Source organism: Camelina sativa, chromosome 5 (genome assembly GCF_000633955.1).
Source record: "Camelina sativa cultivar DH55 chromosome 5, Cs, whole genome shotgun sequence".
Taxonomy (NCBI): Eukaryota; Viridiplantae; Streptophyta; class Magnoliopsida; order Brassicales; family Brassicaceae; genus Camelina; species Camelina sativa.
In genome coordinates, this window is record NC_025689.1 from 3578667 (window position 1) to 3604470 (window position 25804).

The following is a 25804-nucleotide window of genomic DNA, read 5'->3' on the forward strand; positions in this document are numbered from 1 at the left end:
TCTCATATAGCTTATGTAACTCCTTATAAATATAAATTGATATAAGGATTATTGCATTAACTACCTAATTAAATAATAAATTTATAAAAGGCTTCTAACTCTGATATTCCCTATAAAAAAAGACACATATTATCTCAATAACCCTCAAATCTCAAACTTCAAATAAATTTGTAAATTCTATAATTTTTTTATTCAACTAACATTATCTTTGTGTATTTCTTTATTTTTATATAATAATGTAAAGTTTTCTTAATCTCATACTTTAAAAAACTGACAAGAGGCACTCATTCTTCTCAAAATTATATACATAAAAAATTATCCAAAAAAATATCTTGACATTTTAGCAATGTCATTTTTGAAATAACTTAACATTTTAGTAATATCTTTTTTGATATATTAGTAAGGTTCTCTTAACATTTTACTAACAAGCTCTAAGAAGTTGTTATTTGGTACTCTCTTCTTGCAACATCTGTCATTTTCTCTTTAATATTTTCATTGTATTATTTCAGTTAACTTTATATGACATACATTATTTAAATTTATATTTAAAACAAACTATAGTTTGATATTATACATTATAAGATATTCAATTTATTCTTTAATTTGTGTAGCATATTGTCCAAAATAATAATTTTCTCTTTTATTTCTTTACTTCTTTATTATAATATATATAAGATTTATTGTATACTATGTATTAATTCTATAAAATGTAACTCCAATAATGTTTGCCAGAAAAAGAAAAACTTATTGATGTAAAAAAATAACACTCATCATTTTACACTTTGATGTATTAATTGCAATACAATTTATGTTTTATTGTTGAAACAACCCGACGTGTTTTCTTTTTCTGTATTAATCAAGCATCTCATACTAACTAATTAAACCAACTAAATAAACATTATTAACCAACCATAATACCAATAATAAACTAATATCCAATAATATACACATCGGAAACATGACTCATAACCAACTCCGATAAAACATCAACATGATATCATTCCTAACAATTATATCCAACTGAAACAACCGACCTGTTTTTTTAATATACAATAAGCATCTTATACTATTTAATTAAACCCACAACATAATCATGACTAATCTGCCATAATACTAATAACATGCACAGCAGAAAACATATAACAATTAACAATAAGCATCTCCAATATATATCATTAATATAATATTATTTTTAACCATTCCATCCAACAAATTAGTTTATTACAAAATGAATTTTACATTTGTTTACATGCTCATAAAGAGAGACCACTTGCCAGTTGCCACTACTATATGAATTATGAAAACAAAAACGAAGTTTTAAAAGTCAGTGTGCTAGTAAGAAAAAAAAAAGATTATAGTGAAAGTTTGATCATTATTATTACATTAATTAATAATTTATTTTCGATTATACGAAGAAATTTGTAAAGTTTAGTTAAATCATTATTACATCCACTCTACATTAACACTCATTATTCAAACATTGTCATGCTCATTTGTATTGTTTTTTTTTTCTTCCTTCTATTTCGCTATATATACATTTTAAACACATTTTTATTTTAATGTTTGTTTCATAATAGTGACTGTTTTGCTCTAGTTTTACTTTTATCACTAAATTAGGCTAAATCAATCATAATTTTGGAACTAGTACACATATTTCGAGTTATGTTTATCGGCAAAAATATCATTGCACATGTTTTTTTTTTAATTAGGTAGACTAAATCCAAAAGGATATCTTTTATTTGGTCATTCACTTTTTGCCGACGTGACATATTTTTTTTTTTTTCCAAAAACAGACATAATAAGACCAAAATCGAAACCAAATCCACTACTCTCTTCTTCATAGCGACAATAATGCAAAAAAAAGGAAACTAAAATTAAAAATAAACACAACGAGAAAAAGAAATTACAGAAAACTCTCTGTGAGGATTGATTTGTGTTTTCCAGAAGGAACGAACAAAAAAAGAAACCAAAAAAAAAAAAAAAAAAAGACAAACGAAAGCAGTCGTCACCCAAAAGCTAACAACGCTTAAAGGCCTCTCCTTTATCTCATCTTTGAACCAAAACCCGTCGGAACCAATCATTTCACGGGTTTCTTCTGGAAAAGGTAACACCTTTCTTTGGTTTCATTCCTCTGTATATCGTTTCTCCTAATGTAATGTATCATTAAATCGATGATGTCTCTTGCTTTTTTTATTTTATTTTTTAATTAAACCTGCACGAATAGGTAGTATGTTAACAAATGGTGTAAATGTCGAAACCAGATTGTATGTAACGTTTTCGATTCTGTTACCTTATTTGGAAGACTCTGAATCCTGGGTTGATTTGGGTTTTTGTGGGGTGGAGAATATTCAGATTTTGTGGGGTCTTTTTTGTTTGTGAATCTAGTAGATACCATAAAAACCAAAAACATTGAATTTATTGACTGAGTTTTTATTTCTCTAGGATTCGTTTTCTACTGTTTTGAAATATTTTTCCTCTTTTAAAAAACCTCTCTTTTTCTTCTTAGTGTTTTACACAATCAAAAAGACGTTATCTTTGCTCTCATTAAGGGACTTAGTTTGGGGTTTACACAGGTTGTGATCTTTTTCTTTGGGTGTGAAGAAAGATGTTTCTCCACAGTAGTTTTAGAGAAGGGTTGTCACTATCTCTTGGTGTCATCAGTGTTATCAGTTGGGGTGTTGCTGAGATACCTCAGATTATGACTAATTACAGTGAGAAATCCACTGAAGGTCTCTCTCTTGCCTTCTTAACGACGTGGATTATTGGGTAATATGATCTAATGGCTTTGCTTTTTTTCAATTGTTCATTGAGTGAATTGACGATCCCCTTTTGTTTAATGGGAATTGGGAAAATTTTGAAAATTGGTGTAGGGATATCTTCAATCTTCTTGGCTGCTTGATGGAACCAGCTACTGTGAGTGAATCTACTAGAACCTAAGTTTTCTCAATCTTGTTGTCTCACCTTGAGTAGCGTAAAGCTAATTCTAAAAATTTTAATCCTTTTGCAGCTTCCAACACAGTTCTACATGGCACTGGTATATTACAAAAAGACTAAAAGCAGCTGCATGTTTTACAGTGTTTGTTTGTATCTTTGCTTGATATGTGTGATTTCTTTGCAGTTGTATACAGTGACTACATCAGCTCTCTTTTTTCAATCTTTATATTACGGACATGTCTATCCCCGGTTGAAAAACAGAAGAAATCAGAGGGTATGCTATCTGAGCAGTGTTCTTTTCTTGTTTTTGAGCCTGTTAATTATGCGTTGATACTTAAACAGCTCGAGTATGAATGCCTGGTGTAGGTTGAAGCAGAACGTATTGCAAACATAAGCATCGACGTGAGAATTCCTGGCCGATGGAGAAATAGCTCTGATACTGCTTCTTGTGGCGGTCATACGACACCTATCACTATGATTCCTGGGAGTCATAGAAATAGCTTTACCGGAAGAGAACTATTTTACACGTATTGATGCCATTTAGATTCTTTGCTTAGGCTACTCTAGCATTCTGATGAAAGAAAATATATGAAAGCAAAAGATTTGTTCAGAGGCTCTGAGATTCTTTTTTTTCACGTTTTAATTCTGTCAGGTCGGCAAGATCATTGTCGAGTAGTCATACACCACCAGCTGGATCTGTCTTAGCTCAGAGAATGGCTCGTGGTCACAGTGAACCAACTCTTGAAGAGCCATTGCTTCCTGAGGATGCCTCACCTCCTTCATTGCCTCCTTCCACCAAATCACTGCTATGCGTGGTTAGCATTGTTCACAATGCCTTGTGTTGATTTCCAAAATCCAAGCGGTTTTATTATAGAATAAGAATAACATTAGATTATTCTCTTATAGGTGTCAGCGTTCATGTTTCTTGGAACACTCAACCTTCCCAATTTGCTAAGTGAATCAAGAACTGCGGCTTTGGGAGAGAGAGATAGAGTATTTGTAGTTCAAGCAGCAAGAAAGCTTTTGCAGGTACTCATAAGTGGCACACTATAATTTATGCATTTCATGTCTACGTGCTTTTATGTCGAAGGAACTGTAAATGCAAATTGTGACTACTATTGGTTCTGTTTCAGGTCAGTAGCGGCAATTTAGTAGAACATGGTGATGGAGAAAGCAGCAGAACTGGAATGTTTTTGGGTTGGGCAATGACAGCCATTTACTTGGGTGGAAGGCTTCCCCAAATATGTCTCAATGTAAGAGGCTTTTGAATCGTCTATAACTAATTTATTCTTTTGATCTATTGTTTATAACAGTTTTAGCTAAATCAAATGTTCATTTCCGATATCTTCTTTTTGGCAGATGAGGAGAGGTCATGTGGAGGTAAGCGAGTATTAATCAATACGGCGCAAGTAAGAGTGTTGTATCTGAAGAATCCATTTGATGCTCTTCTTTTGAAATTGCAGGGGTTGAATCCATTGATGTTCTTATTTGCATTAATTGGCAATATGACTTATGTTGGAAGGTGAAGATCAACAATCTTTATGCCTTCAAGTCTCTAAAGAATCTCTGGTTGAACTCCTTAGACCTGTTTAACTCCCTTTTTCTGTTTTGGTTGCAGCATTCTTGTGCACAGTGTGGAATGGTTAAAAATTGCACCTAATCTACCATGGCTTGTTGATGCAGGAGGATGTGTTGTGCTTGATTTTCTTGTATACAATCTCTCTCATCAACTTCATGATCTTTGATTCCTTTCTTTTCACTGAGCTCTCTAAACTTCATTTATTCTTTGTTTCAGATCCTGCTTCAGTTTTTCCACTTCCGCTGTCGCAAAGACACTAACAAAGAAGAAGCATGAAACCACAGAAGCTGTCTAAGGCGTGGCTACCCCCACAAGGCTTCCAACAGATACAGTTTTGATCTGATCTGACTAGCAAGATTCATCTCAATTTATTTGTCTTCTTTCTTAACGGGATTGAGTTTTTAAATTTTCTTTTGTGCACTGATGAAACTACTCTTGGATTTATGAGTTTTAATAATATAAAGTTGTTTCTACTCAGATATGAATGATTTCAACAATTGTCACAAAAACAAAAATCACTCTCCATCAACCAGTTTATATTACTGTAATTTTGTATATAATAATAAATGTAGTTACATGAAGAGAGGTCTCTCTGACTCTCTCTATGGCTTGCGAGCAGTAAACATAATAAAAGAATCCTGAATATAATCTTCATAATCTGTGAGACCACATGATGTGCACACATCCTTGATCTCATCCTGCATCAAGTAATTGTAGCTCTGCAGAATTCTCTGCAAATATCCAAAATTCATAAAAGATCAAAATCTATGCTATAGACTAACCACTTCTGATCATTACAATTCTCTTTACCGATTGGAAAGGACGAATAATCCAAGGAGTCGAAGGACTGTATCTGAGAAAAGTTGTCCCGACAAAGACACCTCCACTTCTTAGAACACGACAGATCTCAGCAATCTTGAAACCAACAAGAAAAAAAATTAACAAGTGTCATGTCATTTGCAAAACAACTACGAAGCTATGGAGAAAATTTCAAGAACTTACAGCATTAGTAGGAGAAGGCCAACAGTGCAAGGCAGCACCAGCATGAACTGCATCAACAGAACCTGAAGGGAAAGGGAGACGAGAAACATCTGCTCTCACAACCGCTATATTAGTTGAGTTGTCGAAAGTATCATCGTTTTTTATGAATTCTTTGCACTGACGAAGCATGTTTTCAGAGTAGTCGAGGGCAATCACTCCCGAGTATTTTCCAGACTTGGCAAATTTCCGAGAAAACAAACCGCTTCCGCAACTAACATCCACAAGAACCCCACCTTCTGCTTCTTTGAAGTATTCCTCAGCCATTCTAAACTGCATTTTCAAAGTATTTAAGACCATGAGGAAAGAACAAGATCAACAAAAAAGACCAAAGATGTAGTTACCTCTTCATCTGGACCGGGAAAGCCACTTCTCTTAAAGTTTTGCCGCCAACCTCTTTCATACAAAAATGATACTAATGGACTCCTACACACACACACACACACACACAAAGAGGCTCAAACAAGACTTAGCTAACAGCACAGAGATGGTTAGTGAAGGTGGATAAAAAGAAGAAATGTACCGAAAGAGCTCGGTAGTAATGGGTTTGACTTCATCATAATCTTCCAAATCAGCAGTGACAGTTAAATCCAAGTATTCATCTTTGCTAGAGTATGTCTTGTTACACCGTCCACACTTGAATCCAGACCTGTAGATTGCTTGTCTGCAGATTCACACAAAACAAAACAAAGCTTTAGAGAAAAATAAAAGAAAGAAACAAAACTATATAACCATTAACAAAGTGAGGAGGTAAAACAAGAACTTACAGGTTGATACCTGAAGGTCCTTTCCTCATAAGTGGTTCATAGCAAACAGGACACGCAAACACTTGAGTCTCCTCTATTTCAATTTTTGAAGTTCCATTCTTATTTAAGTCCTGTAAGTACCATTGAATTCTATGTAATCAATCATTCTACAAAGCTTGTAAACGAAATCAAGAAAAGAAAAGCAGAACGCACCGATTCAGGAGCAACGGAGCTTATGGCGGCAGAAGGGAAACGGGGACGAACAGAGGAAGAAGAAGCAGAGAATCGGAGAAGAGGAGAGTGTGAATTAGAGGAGAAGAAATAAGAGCGGTTAGGGAAGAAAGGCTTGTTGAGGAGAGTAATAGCAGAAGAAGAAGAAGAAGAAGCTGTTAGTGCGGCCATCGCCATTAGAGCAGACAGTTACAGAGTCAAGGAGCAGAGAAAGAGAGATATGTTTTGGCTCTCAATTTATACGGAATCTGTTCTTTGCTCAGACAATTTGACGTTTCTTGCAACAACAAAATCGGTGAAGCAACAAATGTGTTGTCCGAATTTTATGTTCAGCCGAAATAAAAGGCGCACGCACACTTCTCGTTTTCACCATTCATTCGTTCACTTTCTTATAAGGGACTTGGTTTAATTGGGTCCACATGATCGAATGGCCTCTTTACTCACAAGTCATTTGTATCTTTTGATTCTTTCTTAGTCAAACTAATTAATCCAGAATACCAATGAATTTGTTCATATCATAAAGTCATCAACTTTAAAAACATGTTGCTCTTTGAGAATTAGGAGAATGTTTCTGGATATTGTTGAAGATGGAAGATACTGAAGTAACTGATGGTGATTATATGTATACAAAACACCACTGAACCCCGGTGCTTAAATACATCAGATTACAGCTCGATCGTGTTCATTAACTAGTAAACAGCCTACTTTCAATATCATATATAGAGAAAGCAACAGACAAAACAGTAGAAGACATGGGATCTATCTTATATAAGATGAGTCGAGCTCTCTCAATCTGCATCCCCAAGACCATCACTTCCATCGCCTCTCTTTGTGATTTCCGTGAACTGAGAGTTTGGTTTCTTCTTCTGGGATGATGCCACCTCTGCGTTTCTCCTCAGAACTGCTCCAGGTGACGGATACGGTCGTTGTTGAAACAGAGGACCCTGAAACACATATCCATTTCACCAAGTTAGGAGGAACTAGATTTTTGTCACCATGTAGTTAGTGGGGTCAGTAGTCCAGAGTCTCAATTGGCCTTACCGTGGCAGTTGTATCAGCAGCTCGCGGTTGTACTCCTTTCAGTCCAACAACCCTGCAAGATGCGAAGGATCAGATCAACTTGATGTTATGTGATTCCTATGGAGTATAAATAATATGCTTGGTTTGACATTTGGTATGTAACATATGATAGCATGTTAGAAATATCAACGATGATATAGGTCATGGCGATTTACAAAGTGGTTAAATTGGGTGTTATGGACATTACCAGCCACCCCGCGGAGCATCTGAGTAAGAGCTTGGGTCCATTGGATCCACCTCATCATCATCGGCATGAGCACGTTTTTTGCCTAATCCCTTTTTCATAGGAGGTTTTGAACTGGACCTGTTTCAATTATTTCCATTTTTTTGCGTCATTTGTAAGTTGAAAATTACAAGAGTAAGTAAAATGGAAACCTCCTAGTTCGCTACTACATGTAATGTGTTCCATCCTTATTTTCATGTTGAAAATTTGGTAGACTCTCTAACAGAGATTCTGTCCTTCCGAAAAGAGAAAAGAGAAAAGAGAAATGAGAGAATGTTATATCCAAATGAGTGAGTAGTCTAAATATTTGCTAACAGATATGTGGAGGAGGACAAGAGTCAAACACTCGTTCTCTAATGAACAAGAGTCAAATCTCGTTCTGTAATGAGACACTCAGTTTCTAAGAGATATGACAGACCAGAAGGATCTTTATCCTCGTACAAGATTCTGAGAGCTTACCTCTGATTCGGATTCTTTTGGGCAGAATCTCCTGCATTTGTGAAATTGTTTAAACTTGCTGGCAAGTACTGACGTTCTGGGAGATTCAAAACTCTGCATTACATATAATATGAGTCCTCGTGAGCAAAGGCAGAGAGAGAGGCATAAGCCTCAAATCGAGCAGTCTCTATGCAGCAATTTAACTCAAAAAGCATAGCAAGAAAACGAAAGGGTTCCTACCTGGTACAGTGGATACAGTGACCCCATCTCTGGACAAGGCCCACTCCCCATCCCCCACATCCATAGCATCTTGGCAGCTGATCTGGATGATGCTCGCCCTTCCCACTAACAGTACTTTGCGTGACAGCGTTGTTAGAGTTTGTGGAAGCAGGCTTCTGTAAAGAACTTGGAGGTTCCCACTGCGACACATGTGTCCTTGTATTGTAGTAATACTTATGGCCTGTGCATAAGGAATCAAAAGGTCTAAAGCTCAGGGATGCAACCAAAGCGGATCAAAAGATTAAGCAAGCATTGCGAGTACTGTATACAGTACAACAGAAATCAGAAGACACTGGTCAATAAGAGAGCACAAACTTCCAGCAGAAATAAACAAGGATTTCCTCATTCCCATTTTCTAACATGTGATGATCTAGGTTCTTTCGATGGTGATAAACACATTAAACTTTTATAATAGCCGACATGCATATTTTAGCAAAGAGATAGTCATAATGATGACTATATGTGTAGTAAATAGCATACCAGAGGTTTCATCAAGTGTTTCAATCCAATCTTCTTTAGGAGGCAAAGATGGCGTGGTGGAAGATAACTCAACAGGCCTTTCCCATTGGCATGTTCCCGTATGTTGGTTATAGTAATATGTAGCACCAGTTGCAGGATCTTTAGCATCTACCTGAATAAAACAGAACAAGTTTAAGTGGCTTAACAGTTAACACTAATAAACACATCATAAGAACCATAAGTGGCCATCTTTAAGCATTAAAACATACTATTAAACGCATTTGAAGAATTTCAAAACAGTTTCCCAGCATGCAGCATTTGATTGTGTAGCAAGTGAATAACCGAAGAAAAAAGAAGTTAAGTTTGTCTCATTCATACCCATCCTAATGGTAAGGTGCTTGCATTTGTCGGAAAAGGTAAGTTCGTCTGTCTATTCCAACTAACCGCTGATGCCTGGAAAAGTAAAGAATCACAAGCAAACAAATACGTCAATAGGTCAACAATGATAGTAACATAAACTGAAACAAAAGGGGTTGAACTGAATCATGGTCAAGTCATAGCAAACATATGCGGCTAAAGATAAAAGTGTGAGAGAGATGGATAATTACATCTTGCGTGTTGGATGTAGCAGCCCCTGTACCTTCTCTGAGAATTCCCCTAGCCTTCAATTTTTGTTTGAGATATTCAGGCAAATTGTTTGAAGAAGCATCCGTAGTAGGTTCAGGCTTCCCACTGAAGTCAGAGTGACCCGCGTACGCAGCTCCACCTGGTATACCATAACCGTTTCCCACATCCACATTACCTAGTATATATAGATAGATCAAAGCCGTTAATTGGACAGGTTTAGTGAATTTTTCAAAAAAAATGCATGAGAGAGCTCATGAGCTATATGAATAACCTTCTCCGCATGTACTCTCACTCCCACCACGCTTTGCCGCTGTTTCTGCTCTATGATTTGCAGTTAACTTTAGCAAATGTTCCTACATAGTAACAAATATGTATAAAAAAAACTTCATGTCATGAATGATTAAGACTTATTAAGCCATTAGCCGCTTGAGGATAAAAAAAAAACAAACCTTTAGAGCATTAGGGTCATTACGATCTCGAAGAATATCAGTGTTATGCTGAGAGTCACCAGCTACTGAAGTCCCAGCTTCTCTGAAAGTAGATGAAAATTTCAATTTTTAAACACAAATTTGCTATACAAACCAACTAAAAGACACGAAATTTACAATAGCCCATTAATAAGAACAGCAAGATGCTCATTATACAGCAGAAAGACAGAACCTTTGACCTTGTATAATCTTCTGCGTTTCAATTTCCTGAAAAAAATTCACAACAATGAATCAACTTAACCACCTTCACCCACGTCCTGGAATGAAAAATTTAGAAACTTATAATCGAGGAAAGCACTATATAATAATATGTACTTGTTCTCGGAGAAGAGCATTGCTTGCGGTTGCGGCAGATTCAATGTCTTGATCGTAGGCAAGCGAGCTTCCATAACCATAATTAGTTGTCTGGTTATGAGCAGAAGAACCATTCTGATGATGATGTTGCAGCTCTTCTCCCATTATTCAAGTTTCAACCTTCAACCTCCCCAATCCAAAACCTTTATACACTGAGAGATTCAACGTAATTCACTTTTTCCGATTACCAATCAAATTCAACAAACCAGTACGAGCGATTGAGAGAGAGTCCCGCAGAAAGAATCCGGACCGGCGAACCCTAGCTTTTATGGGCCCATATTTAAGCAATTAGGCCCATACACTAAGGACCATATCTTAAAAAGGGCCCATATATTAGATAACAAGAATCCGAGTATTGTAAACAACGAAAACAGGTTCACACATGACAAATCGTATTTCCATATTTGATTGACTCATTCATATTAACACAAATCCAAATCTGAAATCTAGGTGTATAATTAATAACTAGCATAGAGATTTGAAGAAATGCGTCTAGAGATTTTGAAAATGAGAATTGCTCATCACCAAACTGCACAATCAGCAGAGACGACCTGTGAAAGAGGCTGAAAGCCAAAGTATATGGACCACAATGCCATGAAAATATGGGATAGTTTAAGTTCATTATTTCCAATTAAAATTATCCTTTAGTAAGGTAACTAATGCATTCCAAAGTCAATTTGTAAAACTTATCAAATTATTGCTCATATCATAAAAGGCTAATAAATTATAAACCGCGCATAGCGCGGTAATATAATCCCCTAGTTATTATTAATAAGTTCAAATCCTAAATCAATTTTTAAAACACGTGTAAATGGTTATATGCAAACCCGTTTTCTTGCCCGATTAGAGTAAGTATCCGAATCTTCAATTTCGAGTAATTTTTTTTTAATGACCAGACCGGAAGATAGAACCTATTGGGTTACTCTCTGTTTCTGGGCCTCCGTTGCAAATCAATTATTACATATGATGCAATTATTACATCCCAGAACTAACAAGTTTCACTCGACGTTATCTTGTTTTGCAGCCTCATGATATCAAATCCTTTATTGACAAAGTAGTCCAGATTGGATCTATTTGAAGATATTCTTCATATGAATCATTGCAACTTGCAAGTATAATATTGTCTGAATATTTTTGATATCTGAATTTTGGATAAACCCCACTAATTTTTTTTTTTTTTTTGAGAATCTAGGGAAAACACTCCTATCCAAATTCAAACCGGTTTTATAACAAAGAAAAAATTAATCATTGGAAAAATATTCACTCGATCGGTCTTTTTTGTTCTTCTTGGTCTTGGGTTAACCTTTTCTCGGTTGCTACAAATAATAATTACACTATAAGCAAGTTTTGCTGTCACAAAAATTCAACATTTTACGAATTCTACCTGATAAATAAAAATATCTCACACGTTGAACCAAAAAAAAGATAGGTCCGTACGAGTAAACTGTGACACGTATCCCTATCTATCTCCGCTCAACGCGGTTTCATCATCGCTTCTCTCTCTATCAGTTGACGCCGTCCTTATAAAACACTTCACCCTCCCTCGGCCCCATTCTCATCTCTCTCTCTCTAACCTCACCTGTTTCTAGAAACCTTTTGAGACCGTTCTTCCACTTCATCACTCTTCTTCAGCGGTACTATATAACAGATATATATGGTGACTTCCGACGGGTTAACAAACGTCGATTCTTGGTTGTATCGACAAGGTTTCAACGTTGATTCTTGGTTGCTTACTGATACCTTCTCTCACGACAACGATTTGCTCGCACGAGCTCTTCACACCACCGTCACAGCGTCAGCCACACCACTTCCCTCATCTTTCTTCGATTCCGTCTCTCACCCTGTTTCTTCAACTCACACTACTCTCTCCTCTAACGTCTCCGCTGGATCCGATCCAGAAATCATCGGTGGCGGAGGAGCTAAACGAAAACGTAACTGCCTTCTTGGTGAAGGTAAAGCCACCAAGCGCAGTAGGTCTCGCCCTTCCAAGAAAACTCACACTACTTTCATAACCGCGGATCCCTCCAATTTTCGTCAGATGGTTCAGCAAGTCACCGGCGCCAACTACATAGTCGATGACTCTTCCTCCTTCGGTATCTTCGCTCCCATCCTCAAGCCAGAGCCGCTTAGGCTCGTCAACAAACTTCCGAAGTGTACATCGGATCGATCCACGGCGGTTCCCATGCTAGATACATCTGCATTTTTGTCTAACCATCACCAGGAGAATCTAGGAGTTGATAACGCCTTCTCCGGTAACATCGGCCTAGGGTTGCCATCAGCCAAGTCTAATGCAGTGGTGGACGTCTCTGCCGTGGACTTTGATACTACTAACTCAATTTTTCCGACGCTTGAATCATGGAAAGTTATGTGATGACTAGCTCGTTATAACTTTTGTTTTGATAGATTTTGTTCGATGCATCACCCTTTTTATGAATAATATCAAATCTTGTTCATAGTTTTTGTTTATCCCATGTAATGGATCAAATCGGTTTCTCTATTGACTTTTATCGGATAAGTCGCAGCAAATCTATCTGTTTAACATATTAAGCTAAGCGCATCTCCAATAGAGTCAAATCTCTATTATAGAGCAATATGTGCTCCAACCCTACTCTATATTTTACTCTAAAATAGAGAAAATAATAGGATTGCTCTATATATAGAACAACTCTATTCTCACCTCTATTTTTTTACACTAACTCTATTATAGAGGTGAAAATAGAGTAATACATTGGAGGAAAACAGTGCTCTATTTTTTAGTTACTCTATTTTAGAAAAAAAAAATAGAGAAATACAATGGAGATGGTCTAAGCATTATGTGTGTTAACTTAAATTTGAATATGAGATATAAAACAAAATTATGAGGTGGGGGTTAGTTGGTGCCTGGTGGTATTGGAAACTGAAGCTAAAGTTCTTTGTGCGCATTAGTGTAAAAATTAAGAGTCTTCTCACCGTTGAAATTAGAGAAAAACTATATCACAAGATATTTCAACGAAGCAGGGTAAATATCTTGTCAGCATCTTCTTTATATAAATAAGACAATCAAATACGTTACCACCACGATCAAATATATCTGGCCGAAATTCAAGCTAGTTTTTGATATATACTCCAGTGTCTGGAGTATTTCTTTGAATTATAGATATGTGCACATCTCCTTTATAAGAAATTGAAGTCTTTGAAAAGTCGCTAACAATGACCCACACAAACCCATCAAGCTCACAGAATAAGAAGCTTAAAAATCAAAGTCAAAGTAGTAACTTTGAGTCCTCTCTTTCACCCTTCATCCTTATGTGTCTTTGATTTCTCGATTGATTCCATTGCCTCTTCAAATGATTTCTGAAAATATGTGGATTGTCCATTTATTAGCTGTGGTGATAATCCAGATTAAGCATGTAAACAGAGAGAAATACACATGCCCTCGTTTTTCTCACTAATGGAAAATTGGAAACCAACCATCAATGCCTCAATTTACTCTCCCATTCTAAAATCCAGCACATGTGGGATTTCCTAAGTTCTCTGACAAAGATGCATTTTCTCTAGTCCTATTGACGTGAGAATGTTTTCACCATTGCTTGTAAATTAACATTTTGCAACTATGTCTTGAAAACCCTAAGACAGAAAATGTTCTCATAAACGGTTCAATATGTTCGAAATAGCATATATAGGTTACAATCTAACTCTCAGTACACGACCCTGCAACACCAAGCATATTAATCAATGGTTTGAACAAATTCTCCCTTTTTACGCTTCTAAAGCTATCTAGTGTGCTACAAGTAGGAAAACTAGTTTTTGGTCAACATTAATTCTTGGATTTCATTCTAGTTACAGCTATGGCCACAAGAACTTCAATCTAATGAATATGGGAATTATTCATACACTAAGATGCATCCAACAGCAGGAATAAAAAAACCAGTTGAATATTGCATAGACACCAACGCATGTAAATCACAGGACAAAAATGGCAAGAATGCAAGATTATCAAAACAGTCAATAGCTTAAGGCGAGCATCGATGGATAAATAAAGTAAGGTACTCACCCCAGAGTTACGCATTTTCCATAGTGTTTCTCCGCTTGTATCGATTGCAGTAAATGCAAAGTACATACCACTGGAAAACAAAAGATAAGAGACCACTTGAGTGAGTAAGGATACTACAACATAAAAGCAAAAACCACAGCTTAGAAAGATGATTACACAATAACCATGAAAATTCCATAGATAATCAAATCCTTCACAAGGAATTTGCCAATTACAGCAAATACTCAGATACCAAATCAACCAAAAGACCAAGTAATGAAGTTGTCGCATTACCCAGCTAATGCGAGATTAAGTAGAAACGCGCGAGTAGTCAAGTACCGAAACGTCAAATCAAACCCGCTCCTGAAACTAGAAGACTGACGACTCTTCCCAGAGTAACCATAACCGTAGCCATACGCTTTACCACCACGATTCCCATACGGATTACTACTATACGAACCGCTGCTAGTACGGCGAAAGAAATCGGAATCGCTAACAGCGTTATAAGAAGCGCGTTTCAGATCGTCGTTCAAAACTTCGTACGCCTCCGAGACAAGCTTAAACCGCACGGTGGCGTTTCTCCTAACGTGATCCGGAGACTGCGCGTGCTTATCCGGATGATACTTAATCGCTAATCTCCGAAACGCATCCTTAACTTCCTTCTTAGTCGCGTTTCTCGTAACGCCTAGAACTTGGTAATGATTCACCATCGGAAAAAATTTAAAAACCTACATCGGAATCGCAAACGCCTGAAATTGAGATCCGAGATTGCTCCTGCGTGTAGCTATGCATATAGAAAGATTGATTAATGCGAATTTGAGCTCGTCTGGGTAACATTTGAAGATGAAATCGGAATCGTAATGAATTTTAGAGAAAGAAGAAGAAGAAGACTTCGTGGCGCTTCAATGGCCGCTTCCTCACCCACAATTAAATTATGTTTTTAAAATATTATTGGGCCGAGGCCCAATTTTAGTTTTCCTTGAGACCCAATAATATGTACTAGTAATAATTTTTTCATTTTTGGACAAATAATAAATAATTAATTGTATTTTCAATTTGATTTTAGATTTTGTTTAAATTGCAAAAGCTATTGCTCAAGCTTAATCAAATCAACATCGACATAATAGTAAAGTTTTTATTTATTTCGTTCTGGATTTGATGTAAAAGACATTCATGTTATTTTTGAAACAAGATAGCAAAAACATTTTATTCTGGAATATGACAACAACATTGATCAGGAGTAGGACAAGTGCCATAAGAATAACCATTGCGGAAACAATAAATAGTGCAGCCGCGTACTGATCCAGAATGACATAATGTTGGTTCTTGAAAGCATTGACGATTCTTTATTCCATAACCTATTTATTTTATCAAATAAAAACATCATTAATCCAATATGTGCATTCATTTGAAACAAAACAAAATTTTGTTCACAATTGAAAAAAAAAAATGAGGATATTAGAGTAAACAAATACCTGGACCACTAGCCGTTGTCATACGGCAATGAGCAGAAGATATGATGAAGAAGATGGTGAAAACAAATGCAATTAAATGTTTCATGGTGATAGCCATTTCTCTGCTCTCTTAGCTCTTTTTTGTTGTTGTTCTTCTTCTTTGTTTAGACTGATTATATATATAGTCAGATAACCTATCCTCTTATATAAATCATTCATATGATTATGATATATTTACATATCTTGTAGATATCCTCTTATAGAGTATACACCAAGGAAGATCAATGAAGTATCTATTGCTCCATGTGTATCATATATTAAGAACTTATTACAGGATCATATATTAGGTTTGCAAGTAGATATGGTCTTGTAATATTAAGGGGTAAGTTCTCTATCGTAAGAGGTATTTTTCTTGGTCAAAGTTTGAAAAAGAACATAATCTTTCTATTTAAACACATATTGACCAAAAGATTGTAAATTTTAATGGATGTAATTCGTAATCGATTAGTAACCCATTCGCCCTCCCAAAAAAAGATATTGTTATAACATTTTTAGTGTGATTTTTGAAATAAATTTTGCAAACTTTAATGGTTGTAACTTGTAACTCGAAAAAAAAAAACAGTTGTTGAACTACAGTGAAAGAGATAAGTGATATACAATGAATGAGATAAGTGTCAATTAATGATTTTGGTTGTATGTGGGGTGGAGATAGTAGCCATTTCCCTCTATTTCTCAAAAATATATTGTTATACATGTTTAAATAATGTGATTTTGATATATCATTTGCAAATTCCATTAGTTATAAATCTGAAAAAAATAATCGATTATTTTCTCTCCATTTAACAAAGAAGGTGGTTATAGTTTTTCATGTAATTTTTAAATCAAACATTAGATCATTCTGTACCCAAAGCTAAAAATAAACTGATGTAAATCTTCACCATTTAATTAATTATCTTCAATAAAATTGTTAAAATAGAACATATTTACCAATATGGCTGCGTATAGCTATAGCACATGAAACGTATTGGACTAAATTCCTACGTATTTTACACTAGGTTGAGTCTTGTGCGTTGCACGAGATTATTATATTAATTTGTTTTTTGGTTAAAAGTCATTAAGAATAAATTAATTTTTTTTAAAAAATTTCGAGAGACTTTACAATTTGAAGATCATACCAATAAAGTTTATTTGTATCGAGAAATTTTATTTTTTTTGGTTAAAAGTTATTAGGGTTTTGGAATTGTTTTATTTGTATTCATTAACTATATAGTTAATGTTAAATGATCAATTTATCCTTTTTCTAAATTATGAACAATTTAAAAAACCTTTTTAAAATTTTAAATTATTATATTATTTATGTTTTTATTGAATTTTAAATAGTATTATAGTTTATACTATTTGTATTATATAATTAGGACATATTATTTTGTGATTGCAAAATAGAGTGTTGATATTTTGAGTTCCTCGTAGATCTTGAAGACAAGTTGAACATTATCCTTCTTCATATTGGGTGGCTTGCCTTTGTGTTATTTCTAGGTCTTAAATTACTGCTTCCACATCAAGTGTTCTTGTTGCATTGGATTGTGGTATTCGTTTTCAAAGAAGATGTTGAGTGGTTGTGGGTTAGCTGGTCCAAATGATAGGATAAATGCGTGTATAAAATCTGTCAAATTATTCATGAAAGGTAATACAAAAAATGGTTATGTTTATGAAATGTGGATTGTTGGAATATGAGATTGCGTAGCTGATGTTGTTTTTTTTTGTCGATATTTGAGCTTTATATTAAAGTGTGAGTTTAGAAGAGTTTAGACATTACTATATTTTATGGAAATCTTTGGTAATTTAGTTTGGAGATAAGAATAAGGTAGGACTTCAATTAAGCATAGATGCCATTAGAGAAAAATTTTTAATTTTAAAATCTAAGATAGTTGTATGTAAGTTGTAATAGGTTGATTATGAAAATGTTTGTTTTAGGGACAATAGAGATGTATCTTCAAAAAAAAATGTAAGATAGTTATCATATAGTATCTAAAGTTAAAATTTAGAATTAAGCTTTTCTAATAATATTAAATTTTTTTTTTTTTTTGACACATACAACAATAACAACCAACCAAGAAAAACACAAAAAATGTATAATATGTAAGAAAGAGTGAAAGAGAATGAGAAAATGAGTATTCATAGGATGGGAAGTCATGGGAGTTACAATTTAGAAACACAAAGTATGGGAGTTAATTGTAATTTATTATTTGTTGAAAAAAATTGAATAGAGAAATAAAGTTAATGCAAATTTATTTTATTTCAGTTTTAATATTAAAGTGTGAGTTAAATGTATATGATAAAATGTGTTTTATTTATTGTTTAATTTGAAATAATTTTATCAACTAACTAACTCCGAATCAACCTCCAGCTCAAGCCGTGTTATTCTCTATTCCCAAGCAAAATGGAGACCGTAATACACTCCCTAGGCGCAGAACAAATTCCTATGTTCAAAGCAAAACCTCTGCACCATTGCCCCATCCTATCTTGCAGTACTCCTCCAGCTGTGACCAGACCCGAATTCCCATGTGAAGCCCCGTCAGTGTTCGGCTTCACCCATCCATCACCCGGAGGTTTCCAACAAATCATTCATTCCAGTTGTTTACCCCGCGGTTTCCTACCTGAGCGGTCTTATAAGCAGATTCCACTTCTTTTGCCATACTTGTAACAAACTTCACTTTGTCCCTGTACTTGCTCACTTCGCCAAAAACATGCAAACATCTCTACTTAATAATATTTAATTTGTTTTTTTTAACACAAACAACAATAACCAACCAACCAACCAACAAAAAATCGCAAAATATGTATAATAGCTAAGAGAAGTGAAAAAGAATGAGAGAATGAAAAATGAGTATTTATGGAATGGGAAGTGATGAGAGTTACAGTTTTAAAACTAAAAAGTATGAGAGTTAATTCTAATTTATTGTTTGTTGAATAAAATTGAGTGGAGAAATAAAGTTAATGAAAATTTATTTTATTTCAGTTTTAATATTAAAGGGTGAGTTAAATGTATATGATTAAATGTGTTTAATTTATGGTTTAATTGGAAATAATTTTATCAATTTTATATTAAAGTGTGAGTTAAATTTATATGATTGAATGTATTTTATTTGTGGTTGCATTAGAAATAGTTTTTTAGTTTCATATGACAAAATGTGTGTTATTTATGGTTTAATTGGAAATATTTTATATCTTATTTCAATTGTAATACTAAAGTATGAGTTAAATGTATATGATTAAATGTGTTTTATTTATTGTTTTGATTGAACCGTTTTAGCTTTATATTAAAGGGTGAGTTAAATTTAAATGATTGAATGTGTTTTATTTGTGGTTTAATTGGAAATGTTTTTTTCAGTTTTATATTAAATTTTGAGTTAAATATATAAGATAAAATGTGTTTTACTTATGGTTTAATTGAATTTTCTTTTAAGGTTTCTATTAAAGTTTTAATTTTAAAGTGTATAATTAAATGTTTTATTTTTGGATTAATTAAAAATATATTTTTTTAGTTTTACATTTAAAGTGTGAGTTATTTGATTTAATATGTTTTATTGGTAGTTTAGATAAATTTTTGGTGAATAAGTTTTTTGGACAAGTGTTAGTTTTACAGTAGCTGTGGAAGAAAGTTTTAGGAGGTATCTATATTAACATTTTTGAAGTACATTTTGTGTTATATCCTTTTAGTTTTATGTATTTAAAAAGTTATTTACAACATTAACCTCTAAATAGTTTACATTTCATTTCAACTAAAAAATAACAGCAATTAATATGGAAATAAAAACTTTCATATACTTAACTACACATTTTGTTGTGTTTTGAGATGTTCTACATCTGAATCATTCGCAAACAAAGAAAACAACAATTTGATTCCCATTTTGTTTTTCAAAACCTGTGAGATTTGATTATTAACGCAAGAGAAACTTCTATTGACATTTATTTAAATATTATAATTAACATATAAAAACTTAATAAAATTTTTAATTATTACGAATATGTAAAATTAAAAAATTCTAAAATACTATATAATGTGGTTATATAGTAGATGAGTTGTAAAAAAGACATGTTGGAATTAATAAAATATCATTAAATTTATGTTAACACGGGTTAAATCTTCATTTAATTATTTATCAACACTACTAATATTAGAATATTTGACATAAAATCAAGTTGATTTAACTAAGATTAACTAAAATGATTATTTAGGAAAATGTGACTTAATCACAGCGTATAAGTTACTGATTATGTATTTATATCCCTTATTTTTTGTTATAATAATTAAAAATCAAAATAGAATCTCAAATACTAAACAAAACAAACTAAATATAACAAACAAATGGTCTTGAAGTGTATTGCGGGTTAAAAAATAATATAAATATTTAGCCGCACAACAACCCGAAAATTTAGTTATTCCTCTATTTACAAAACATCCAATATTTAACAAATAGATACAACATAAAATATAAATTATATGCTCGCGGTGTACCGCGGGTTAAAATCTAGTCCTACTTTATTATATAAGAAAGTTTAATTTTAAAGTGTAAGATTAAATGACTTATTTGTGGATTAATTGAAAATATATTTTTTAGTTTTATGTTTAAAGTGTGAGTTATATGTATTTGATTACAATGTGTATTATTGGTAGTTTAATTAAAATTTTGGTGAATAAGTTTTTTTGGACAGGTGTCAGTTTTATAGTTGCCATATGTCAAGCTGTGAAAGAATGGAGATGTCGAAATTCCCTTCAACTCGGCTGATTCAAAATCTCGCAGAATTGAACAGATAAGAGGGAAGAGGTGGGGAAGAGAGAGATGCGAGGAAGAGGAGAAGTTGGAAGTCATAGATTTCGTCGGTTTTTCTTCGTGAAGTCGACAAAATTCTGTGGCCCATTAATGATTTACATATCAATTGGCTTAAACATGAGATAAAACATTATTAAACAAAAAAACAGAGAATTCAGAAGTGCCACGTGGCAGATAGATAGAGCTTCTTAAAGGTGTAACCCTACTTTATTATATTAGATAATTTAGATTCATTAAGTTGTAAATCGGCTTTGTTTTACATTTTGTTCAAATTGCAGAAGCTATTGCTCAAGTCTAATCAAATTAAATTTCATTTAGTGATGGTTCTTTATTTTACTCTATATTTTATGTATAGATAATCAAAACATTTCCAAAATATTGATGTTATTTTTCTAGCAAATACCAAGACATTTAATTAAATTAATTTATTTTGTTCTTTTTTATTGTAAATCAAATCATACAACAACATGCATCAGGATGGGTAACACACAAGCCAGAAGCATAATCATGATCTCTACAAAAAGATATACAGTCGCCTTCTCCACCACGACATAAGAATTCTTCTGTCTTGAAGCATTGTCTATCTTGCTGCTTTATTCCATAACCTATTAATTTTGTTTTAAATAAAAGAAACATTGACCCAATACATACATTAATTGAAAAAAAAAATTGTTCATAATAATGAAGTGAGGATATAAGAGTGAACCAATATACCTGGATAAATAGCAGTTTCCATACGACAATTAACAGATGATATGATGAAGAGGACAGTGAAAACAAATGAAATTAAAATTTTCTTGCTGATAGCCATTTTTGCAATAATCTCTTTAACTTTTTTTCTTGTTTTTCTTCTTCTTGGGTTAGACTGATTAGCTAATATGTATATATAGTGGCAGAAACTATTGGAGTAGAAAGATCGAGGAAATATCAATTTGATTAATTACTGACCCATGTGTATCACGAAAAATCTCTATGATTGGGATGATTAGGAACGTCTTTATGTTGTATATAGTATAGAATCATTTTAGTTTTGGCAAGTATATATATATATGATCTTCTAACATGGAAGGACACATAAATTCTACTCCAATTCTCCTTAATTCAATGAGTTTCCTGGTCTGAGAGTAAAACAGAGGTAAGATGTGTGAATGTGAACACATTTGGTCGGAGAGGAGAGATGTGGATGCTTGTTGCTCTTGCAATGACATGCCGACCATAATGTTCAACCCAAGGAATTAGCTGCATATAGGGAAAGACAGTAACCAAACATGTAACCCATTGTCATTTTAAGGTTGTTAATAAGGTGCTCACTTTCCCTTATATAACTTCTTATGCAACATGAATCTAGAAAACATACATAGAAGCAAACCATGCACGTAAATTAGTCTGGGAAAACATGGTCCTAACATCTTTACTGTTCGGCCTCTGTTTTCGATCCTTCAAAGTAACTTCTATTTCATAAAGTTTGTTTATAATTTTGCTATAGAACTTTTTTTATAGATAGATATAATCATAATATATAAAATAATGATATTATATTTCAAGGAAATGAATACATTTGGTTATATATGTGTAGTTTTTTTTTTTCATTTCGGACCCCTGCTTGGAGGGAATGGAATACTACAACAACATGCATCAGTAACACACAAGCCATAATAATAACCATGATCTCGACAAAAGAGAATGCATTTGGGCCTCCCTCCAGTACGACATTGATATGTTCCATAGAAGCATTGTATATCCTGCTGATTTATTCCATAACCTATTAACAAAACAAAAAAAATAAACAATATGTACATTTATTAAAATGGAGGAAATCATATCCATAATTGTACAATGTTGTATTAAAATAAACTAGTGCCTGGAGTACTAGCCGTTGTCGTACGACAATTAACAGAAGATAGGATGAAGAAGGCACTGAAAGCAAATGCGACTAAAATTTTCATAGTGGTACTGATACCCATTTTTATGATTTTTCTTTTTTGATTTTTTTTCTTTTTAATATGATTGTATTGGTTTAGACTGACTATATATACTAACACAAACATACAAAAAAAAGGTACTTTTCCTAGTCAAAGTTGGAAAAATAACATAGCCTTTCAATATATTTACTTGTAGATTAATTGAAGTCAAAAGAAAATTACTTGTTGACAAAACAGAAATACATATATAATGATTTTTTTACCTAATTACATTTGAACATTAGTAAGCTGGTAATTATGCAGTCAAATATGTAATTAGGTTTCCCTATATTAGTTAAAAGTTTGAAATATAATTTGCTCCACTTTATAAAAAAATGTTGATGAAGAGTTATTTTTTGTTTCAGCAAGAATGTTATTATTTATTTTTAATGTGATTTTTCAAATCAAAAATTTAAATTTATTTTTTAGTATTTAATTTTTTATCCAAAGCTAATAACCAAATTAATTTTAAGATATACATGTCAGTTTCGCTACTTTTGCTCAACTCTCGGCTCTCAATATATAATTGTGTCAGCTAAGTCTTATAAAACACACGTGACGCACCACGCACACAGGGAATGATAAGTTAGAGTTGTTTGATTGTTGAAACAGAAAAATGGCGCGTGCGGGAGAAGTAATGAAAAATTAGGGTTTTGGAGGGTTGCGAGAAATAAGGAGAAAAATTGCTGTGATGGCGAGATTTGCTATGTTAAGGATGTTCCAGAGAAGAGAATGGATGTTCGTGTTGACGAACTTCCAATGGCCGAGGAAACAAAGCTTTAAGGGGAAGAGAGAGAAACAACTCTTTTGACACAAACCTTAATTAGCAAGAAAACAGAGAGAGAAAGAGAGCGGAGGAGGCCAGAGAGAGAGAGTTTGCGTGGAGGAGGAAGAAAGAAAGAAGCCAAAATCCCAGGCGGCAGCGATTTGAAATCTCAGGTTTCGTTCGCTGGCCGCAACAACGACGACACGCTAAGCAGACAATATGGAGATTACGTTTTTTGGTCGTTTCGTCGTTGATTCTGAGGCTTGAGGATTAAGAAGAAGAAGAAGAAGAAGAAGATATTGGTGATATGGGGAGGAAGAAAAGTTGTCATGTTCATAGTGCTCCTTCCGACGATGAAACCATGTATTCTCATGATCATAAACCCAAGAGGATCTACCAACTCTGGCCGGGTAACAATGTAAGCCCATTTTTAATACTTTCTCACGATATATGTATATTTGAAAACAAACAAAAGGGTTTTTACGTCCTGCCACAACATATATCATGATTTGATACTAAACCCCTGATTTGTTAATATCAGAACCAGCTTGATGACTTGTCTTGTTTCTTGTTTTAGAAATTTTATTGCGGAGGGAGACTAGTCTTTGGTCCAGATGCATCTTCGCTCCTTCTCACCACAGTTATGATTGGAGGTCCTGCTCTCACTTTCTGCATCCGAATGGCTTTCATGATCGGGAAACGCTATCCCTTGTTCCACTCTCTTATACTGTTGGGTGCACTGTTGCTCACAGTCTTGGTATAACCATATTATAAAATGTTTCTTTCTTTGTGAGCTATGTTGCCCTTTCTGTATATTTCATGTATCTTCTTTACAGGTTTTCACATTTCTCTTCTTAACATCCTCGAGAGACCCCGGGATTATCCCTAGAAACAAAGAAGCACCTGAAGCAGAAGGGTTTGATATGATCACTCAATCCTCAGAGTGGGTAAACAACAAACTTGGTAATACAAAGATACCTCGAACCAAGGATATACTGGTGAATGGCTACACTGTCAAAGTTAAGTTTTGTGATACGTGTTTGCTTTACCGTCCTCCTCGTGCCTCTCACTGTTCCATCTGTAACAACTGTGTCCAAAGATTTGATCACCATTGTCCATGGGTTGGCCAATGCATCGCTTTAGTAAGTCTTCTAAATTAACAACCTTTCCTTTTGAATCTCCTGAAACAAAAAGTGTAAGTTAGGATCTTTGATTTATAAACGCCGGTCTTTGCAGCGAAACTATCCGTACTTCATCTGTTTCATATCAACTTCAACACTCCTCTGCTTGTACGTCTTTGTCTTCTCATGGATCAGTATGCTTGAGTTACACGGCAAAATGTTGTTAGTGGTCATCGCAAACGACCTCGTCTTTGTTGTCCTCATCCTCTACTGCTTCGTCGTTGTCTGGTTTGTCGGCGGACTCACAGTATTCCACCTCTACCTCATCTGCACTAATCAGGCAAGATCCTTAACCTTACTCTAGTCTTGCTGCTCTGTTTGGTGTTCTGTTTTTGCAAATTTGTTTGTTTAGTTCGCTTGTAATTTTGACTCCTTTATTACTATTTTGCAGACAACTTATGAGAATTTCCGGTACCGATATGACAAGAAAGAAAACCCTTACGGAAAGGGTCTCTTCAAGAACCTGTATGAGTTGTTCTTTGCCAGAATCCCACCTCCTATGATCAACTTCAGAGACTGGACTCCAGAGGAAACTGACGTAGAGGTTGGATCCATTGCATCTGAGCTAGACCGAACCTTTGGACCCCGAGGAGATAAATATGATATGGAAATGGAAATAGGCGGTTGCAAAAACAGCAAGGGCGGTGGTTTGCTCCTCCAGACACTGGAGTATGACAACAGAAACATCGAAGAAACTGTCAAGAAGAAAGGTTTAGGTGAAGGAACCATTGAGACCAACACCGTGTTTCCCATCCCAGGGATTGAAGAGCCCGCGTATATAACAAGAAACTCGAGTGTTGATGTGAGATCGAGGTAGGACAACAACAACAAAAAAAAGAATCCATGGATCACAGAACATAGATCTTTTGCAGAATCTTTGCGCCTGTGAAAAAAGCTTGATTACTTGTGTAAACTATACTCTCTTTATTTCTAAAGCCATACGCTTTTTGTCTTCAACGAGTAAAATTCAGAGATAAAAAAAAGGGTGCAGGAGTAGTCATTGCAGCGCTAGTTTCTTGCATCGCAGGTTTTTATTCAAAACAGTTTCTTTCTTGATTCTCCTTTGGTTTCTTGAATACGTGAAATAATATAATGGAGACGAGACAGAACCAATGTTGG

At 34.3% G+C, this 25804-nt stretch overlaps 6 protein-coding genes across 7 annotated transcripts; 3 read left to right on the top strand and 3 right to left on the bottom strand.

Annotated features, from left to right (window-relative positions):
• On the top strand, positions 1853–4990 carry LOC104785289. The gene is made up of 13 exons (XM_010510470.2): positions 1853–2104; positions 2574–2766; positions 2871–2913; positions 3008–3034; positions 3119–3208; positions 3301–3461; positions 3587–3749; positions 3841–3963; positions 4068–4187; positions 4294–4314; positions 4398–4456; positions 4553–4643; positions 4730–4990. The coding sequence occupies exons 2-13, from the start codon at positions 2606–2608 to the stop codon at positions 4787–4789; spliced, it is 1119 nt and encodes a 372-aa protein (XP_010508772.1). The 5' UTR covers positions 1853–2104; positions 2574–2605; the 3' UTR covers positions 4790–4990.
• Positions 5031–6878, bottom strand: LOC104785290 (uncharacterized methyltransferase At2g41040, chloroplastic-like). Its single transcript, XM_010510471.2, has 7 exons — positions 6511–6878; positions 6319–6428; positions 6075–6215; positions 5896–5977; positions 5516–5824; positions 5324–5428; positions 5031–5244 (listed from the first exon to the last, which is right to left on the bottom strand). Exons 1-7 carry the CDS (start codon positions 6703–6705, stop codon positions 5116–5118), a joined length of 1071 nt encoding a protein of 356 aa, XP_010508773.1. The 5' UTR covers positions 6706–6878; the 3' UTR covers positions 5031–5115.
• On the bottom strand, positions 7086–10713 carry LOC104785291 (polyglutamine-binding protein 1-like). 2 transcript variants are annotated; one of them, XM_010510473.2, is made up of 12 exons: positions 10438–10713; positions 10295–10329; positions 10084–10165; positions 9906–9987; positions 9616–9809; positions 9386–9460; positions 9029–9179; positions 8510–8729; positions 8291–8383; positions 7796–7912; positions 7570–7621; positions 7086–7472 (listed from the first exon to the last, which is right to left on the bottom strand). In XM_010510473.2, exons 1-12 carry the CDS (start codon positions 10579–10581, stop codon positions 7317–7319), a joined length of 1401 nt encoding a protein of 466 aa, XP_010508775.1. In that variant the 5' UTR covers positions 10582–10713; the 3' UTR covers positions 7086–7316. The 2 variants fall into 2 exon arrangements, with proteins under 2 accessions (XP_010508775.1, XP_010508776.1); XM_010510474.2 differs by lacking the exon at positions 10438–10713 and having other exon boundaries at positions 10302–10312.
• Positions 11906–12983, top strand: LOC104785292 (calmodulin-binding protein 25-like). The gene has a single exon (XM_010510475.2). The coding sequence runs from the start codon at positions 12131–12133 to the stop codon at positions 12845–12847; it is 717 nt and encodes a 238-aa protein (XP_010508777.1). The 5' UTR covers positions 11906–12130; the 3' UTR covers positions 12848–12983.
• Positions 13498–15386, bottom strand: LOC104785293 (chaperone protein dnaJ 72-like). The gene is made up of 3 exons (XM_010510476.1): positions 14783–15386; positions 14510–14579; positions 13498–13809 (listed from the first exon to the last, which is right to left on the bottom strand). Exons 1-3 carry the CDS (start codon positions 15196–15198, stop codon positions 13747–13749), a joined length of 549 nt encoding a protein of 182 aa, XP_010508778.1. The 5' UTR covers positions 15199–15386; the 3' UTR covers positions 13498–13746.
• On the top strand, positions 23573–25750 carry LOC104785295 (probable protein S-acyltransferase 2). Its single transcript, XM_010510479.1, has 5 exons — positions 23573–23922; positions 24082–24261; positions 24341–24646; positions 24741–24965; positions 25077–25750. The coding sequence occupies exons 1-5, from the start codon at positions 23812–23814 to the stop codon at positions 25500–25502; spliced, it is 1248 nt and encodes a 415-aa protein (XP_010508781.1). The 5' UTR covers positions 23573–23811; the 3' UTR covers positions 25503–25750.

Coding starts and splice junctions, on each gene's coding strand:
- LOC104785292 (XM_010510475.2), top strand. CDS start 12,131: ATGGTGACTTCCGACGGGTTAACAAACGTCGATTCTTGGTTGTATCGA.
- LOC104785289 (XM_010510470.2), top strand. CDS start 2,606: ATGTTTCTCCACAGTAGTTTTAGAGAAGGGTTGTCACTATCTCTTGGT. Junction 3,462..3,586: donor GGAAGAGAACTATTTTACAC/GTATTGATGCCA, acceptor TAATTCTGTCAG/GTCGGCAAGATCATTGTCGA. Junction 4,315..4,397: donor TGAGGAGAGGTCATGTGGAG/GTAAGCGAGTAT, acceptor TTGAAATTGCAG/GGGTTGAATCCATTGATGTT.
- LOC104785293 (XM_010510476.1), bottom strand. CDS start 15,198: ATGGTGAATCATTACCAAGTTCTAGGCGTTACGAGAAACGCGACTAAG. Junction 14,580..14,782: donor CTTAATCTCGCATTAGCTGG/GTAATGCGACAA, acceptor TTTGTTTTCCAG/TGGTATGTACTTTGCATTTA. Junction 13,810..14,509: donor GGAAAATGCGTAACTCTGGG/GTGAGTACCTTA, acceptor ACATATTTTCAG/AAATCATTTGAAGAGGCAAT.
- LOC104785290 (XM_010510471.2), bottom strand. CDS start 6,705: ATGGCGATGGCCGCACTAACAGCTTCTTCTTCTTCTTCTTCTGCTATT. Junction 5,825..5,895: donor TTCCCGGTCCAGATGAAGAG/GTAACTACATCT, acceptor TTGAAAATGCAG/TTTAGAATGGCTGAGGAATA. Junction 5,245..5,323: donor TTATTCGTCCTTTCCAATCG/GTAAAGAGAATT, acceptor GGATATTTGCAG/AGAATTCTGCAGAGCTACAA.
- LOC104785295 (XM_010510479.1), top strand. CDS start 23,812: ATGGGGAGGAAGAAAAGTTGTCATGTTCATAGTGCTCCTTCCGACGAT. Junction 23,923..24,081: donor AACTCTGGCCGGGTAACAAT/GTAAGCCCATTT, acceptor TTCTTGTTTTAG/AAATTTTATTGCGGAGGGAG. Junction 24,966..25,076: donor ACCTCATCTGCACTAATCAG/GCAAGATCCTTA, acceptor ACTATTTTGCAG/ACAACTTATGAGAATTTCCG.
- LOC104785291 (XM_010510473.2), bottom strand. CDS start 10,581: ATGGGAGAAGAGCTGCAACATCATCATCAGAATGGTTCTTCTGCTCAT. Junction 7,913..8,290: donor CAAAAGAATCCGAATCAGAG/GTAAGCTCTCAG, acceptor TAATTGAAACAG/GTCCAGTTCAAAACCTCCTA. Junction 7,622..7,795: donor GATGCTCCGCGGGGTGGCTG/GTAATGTCCATA, acceptor CGCATCTTGCAG/GGTTGTTGGACTGAAAGGAG.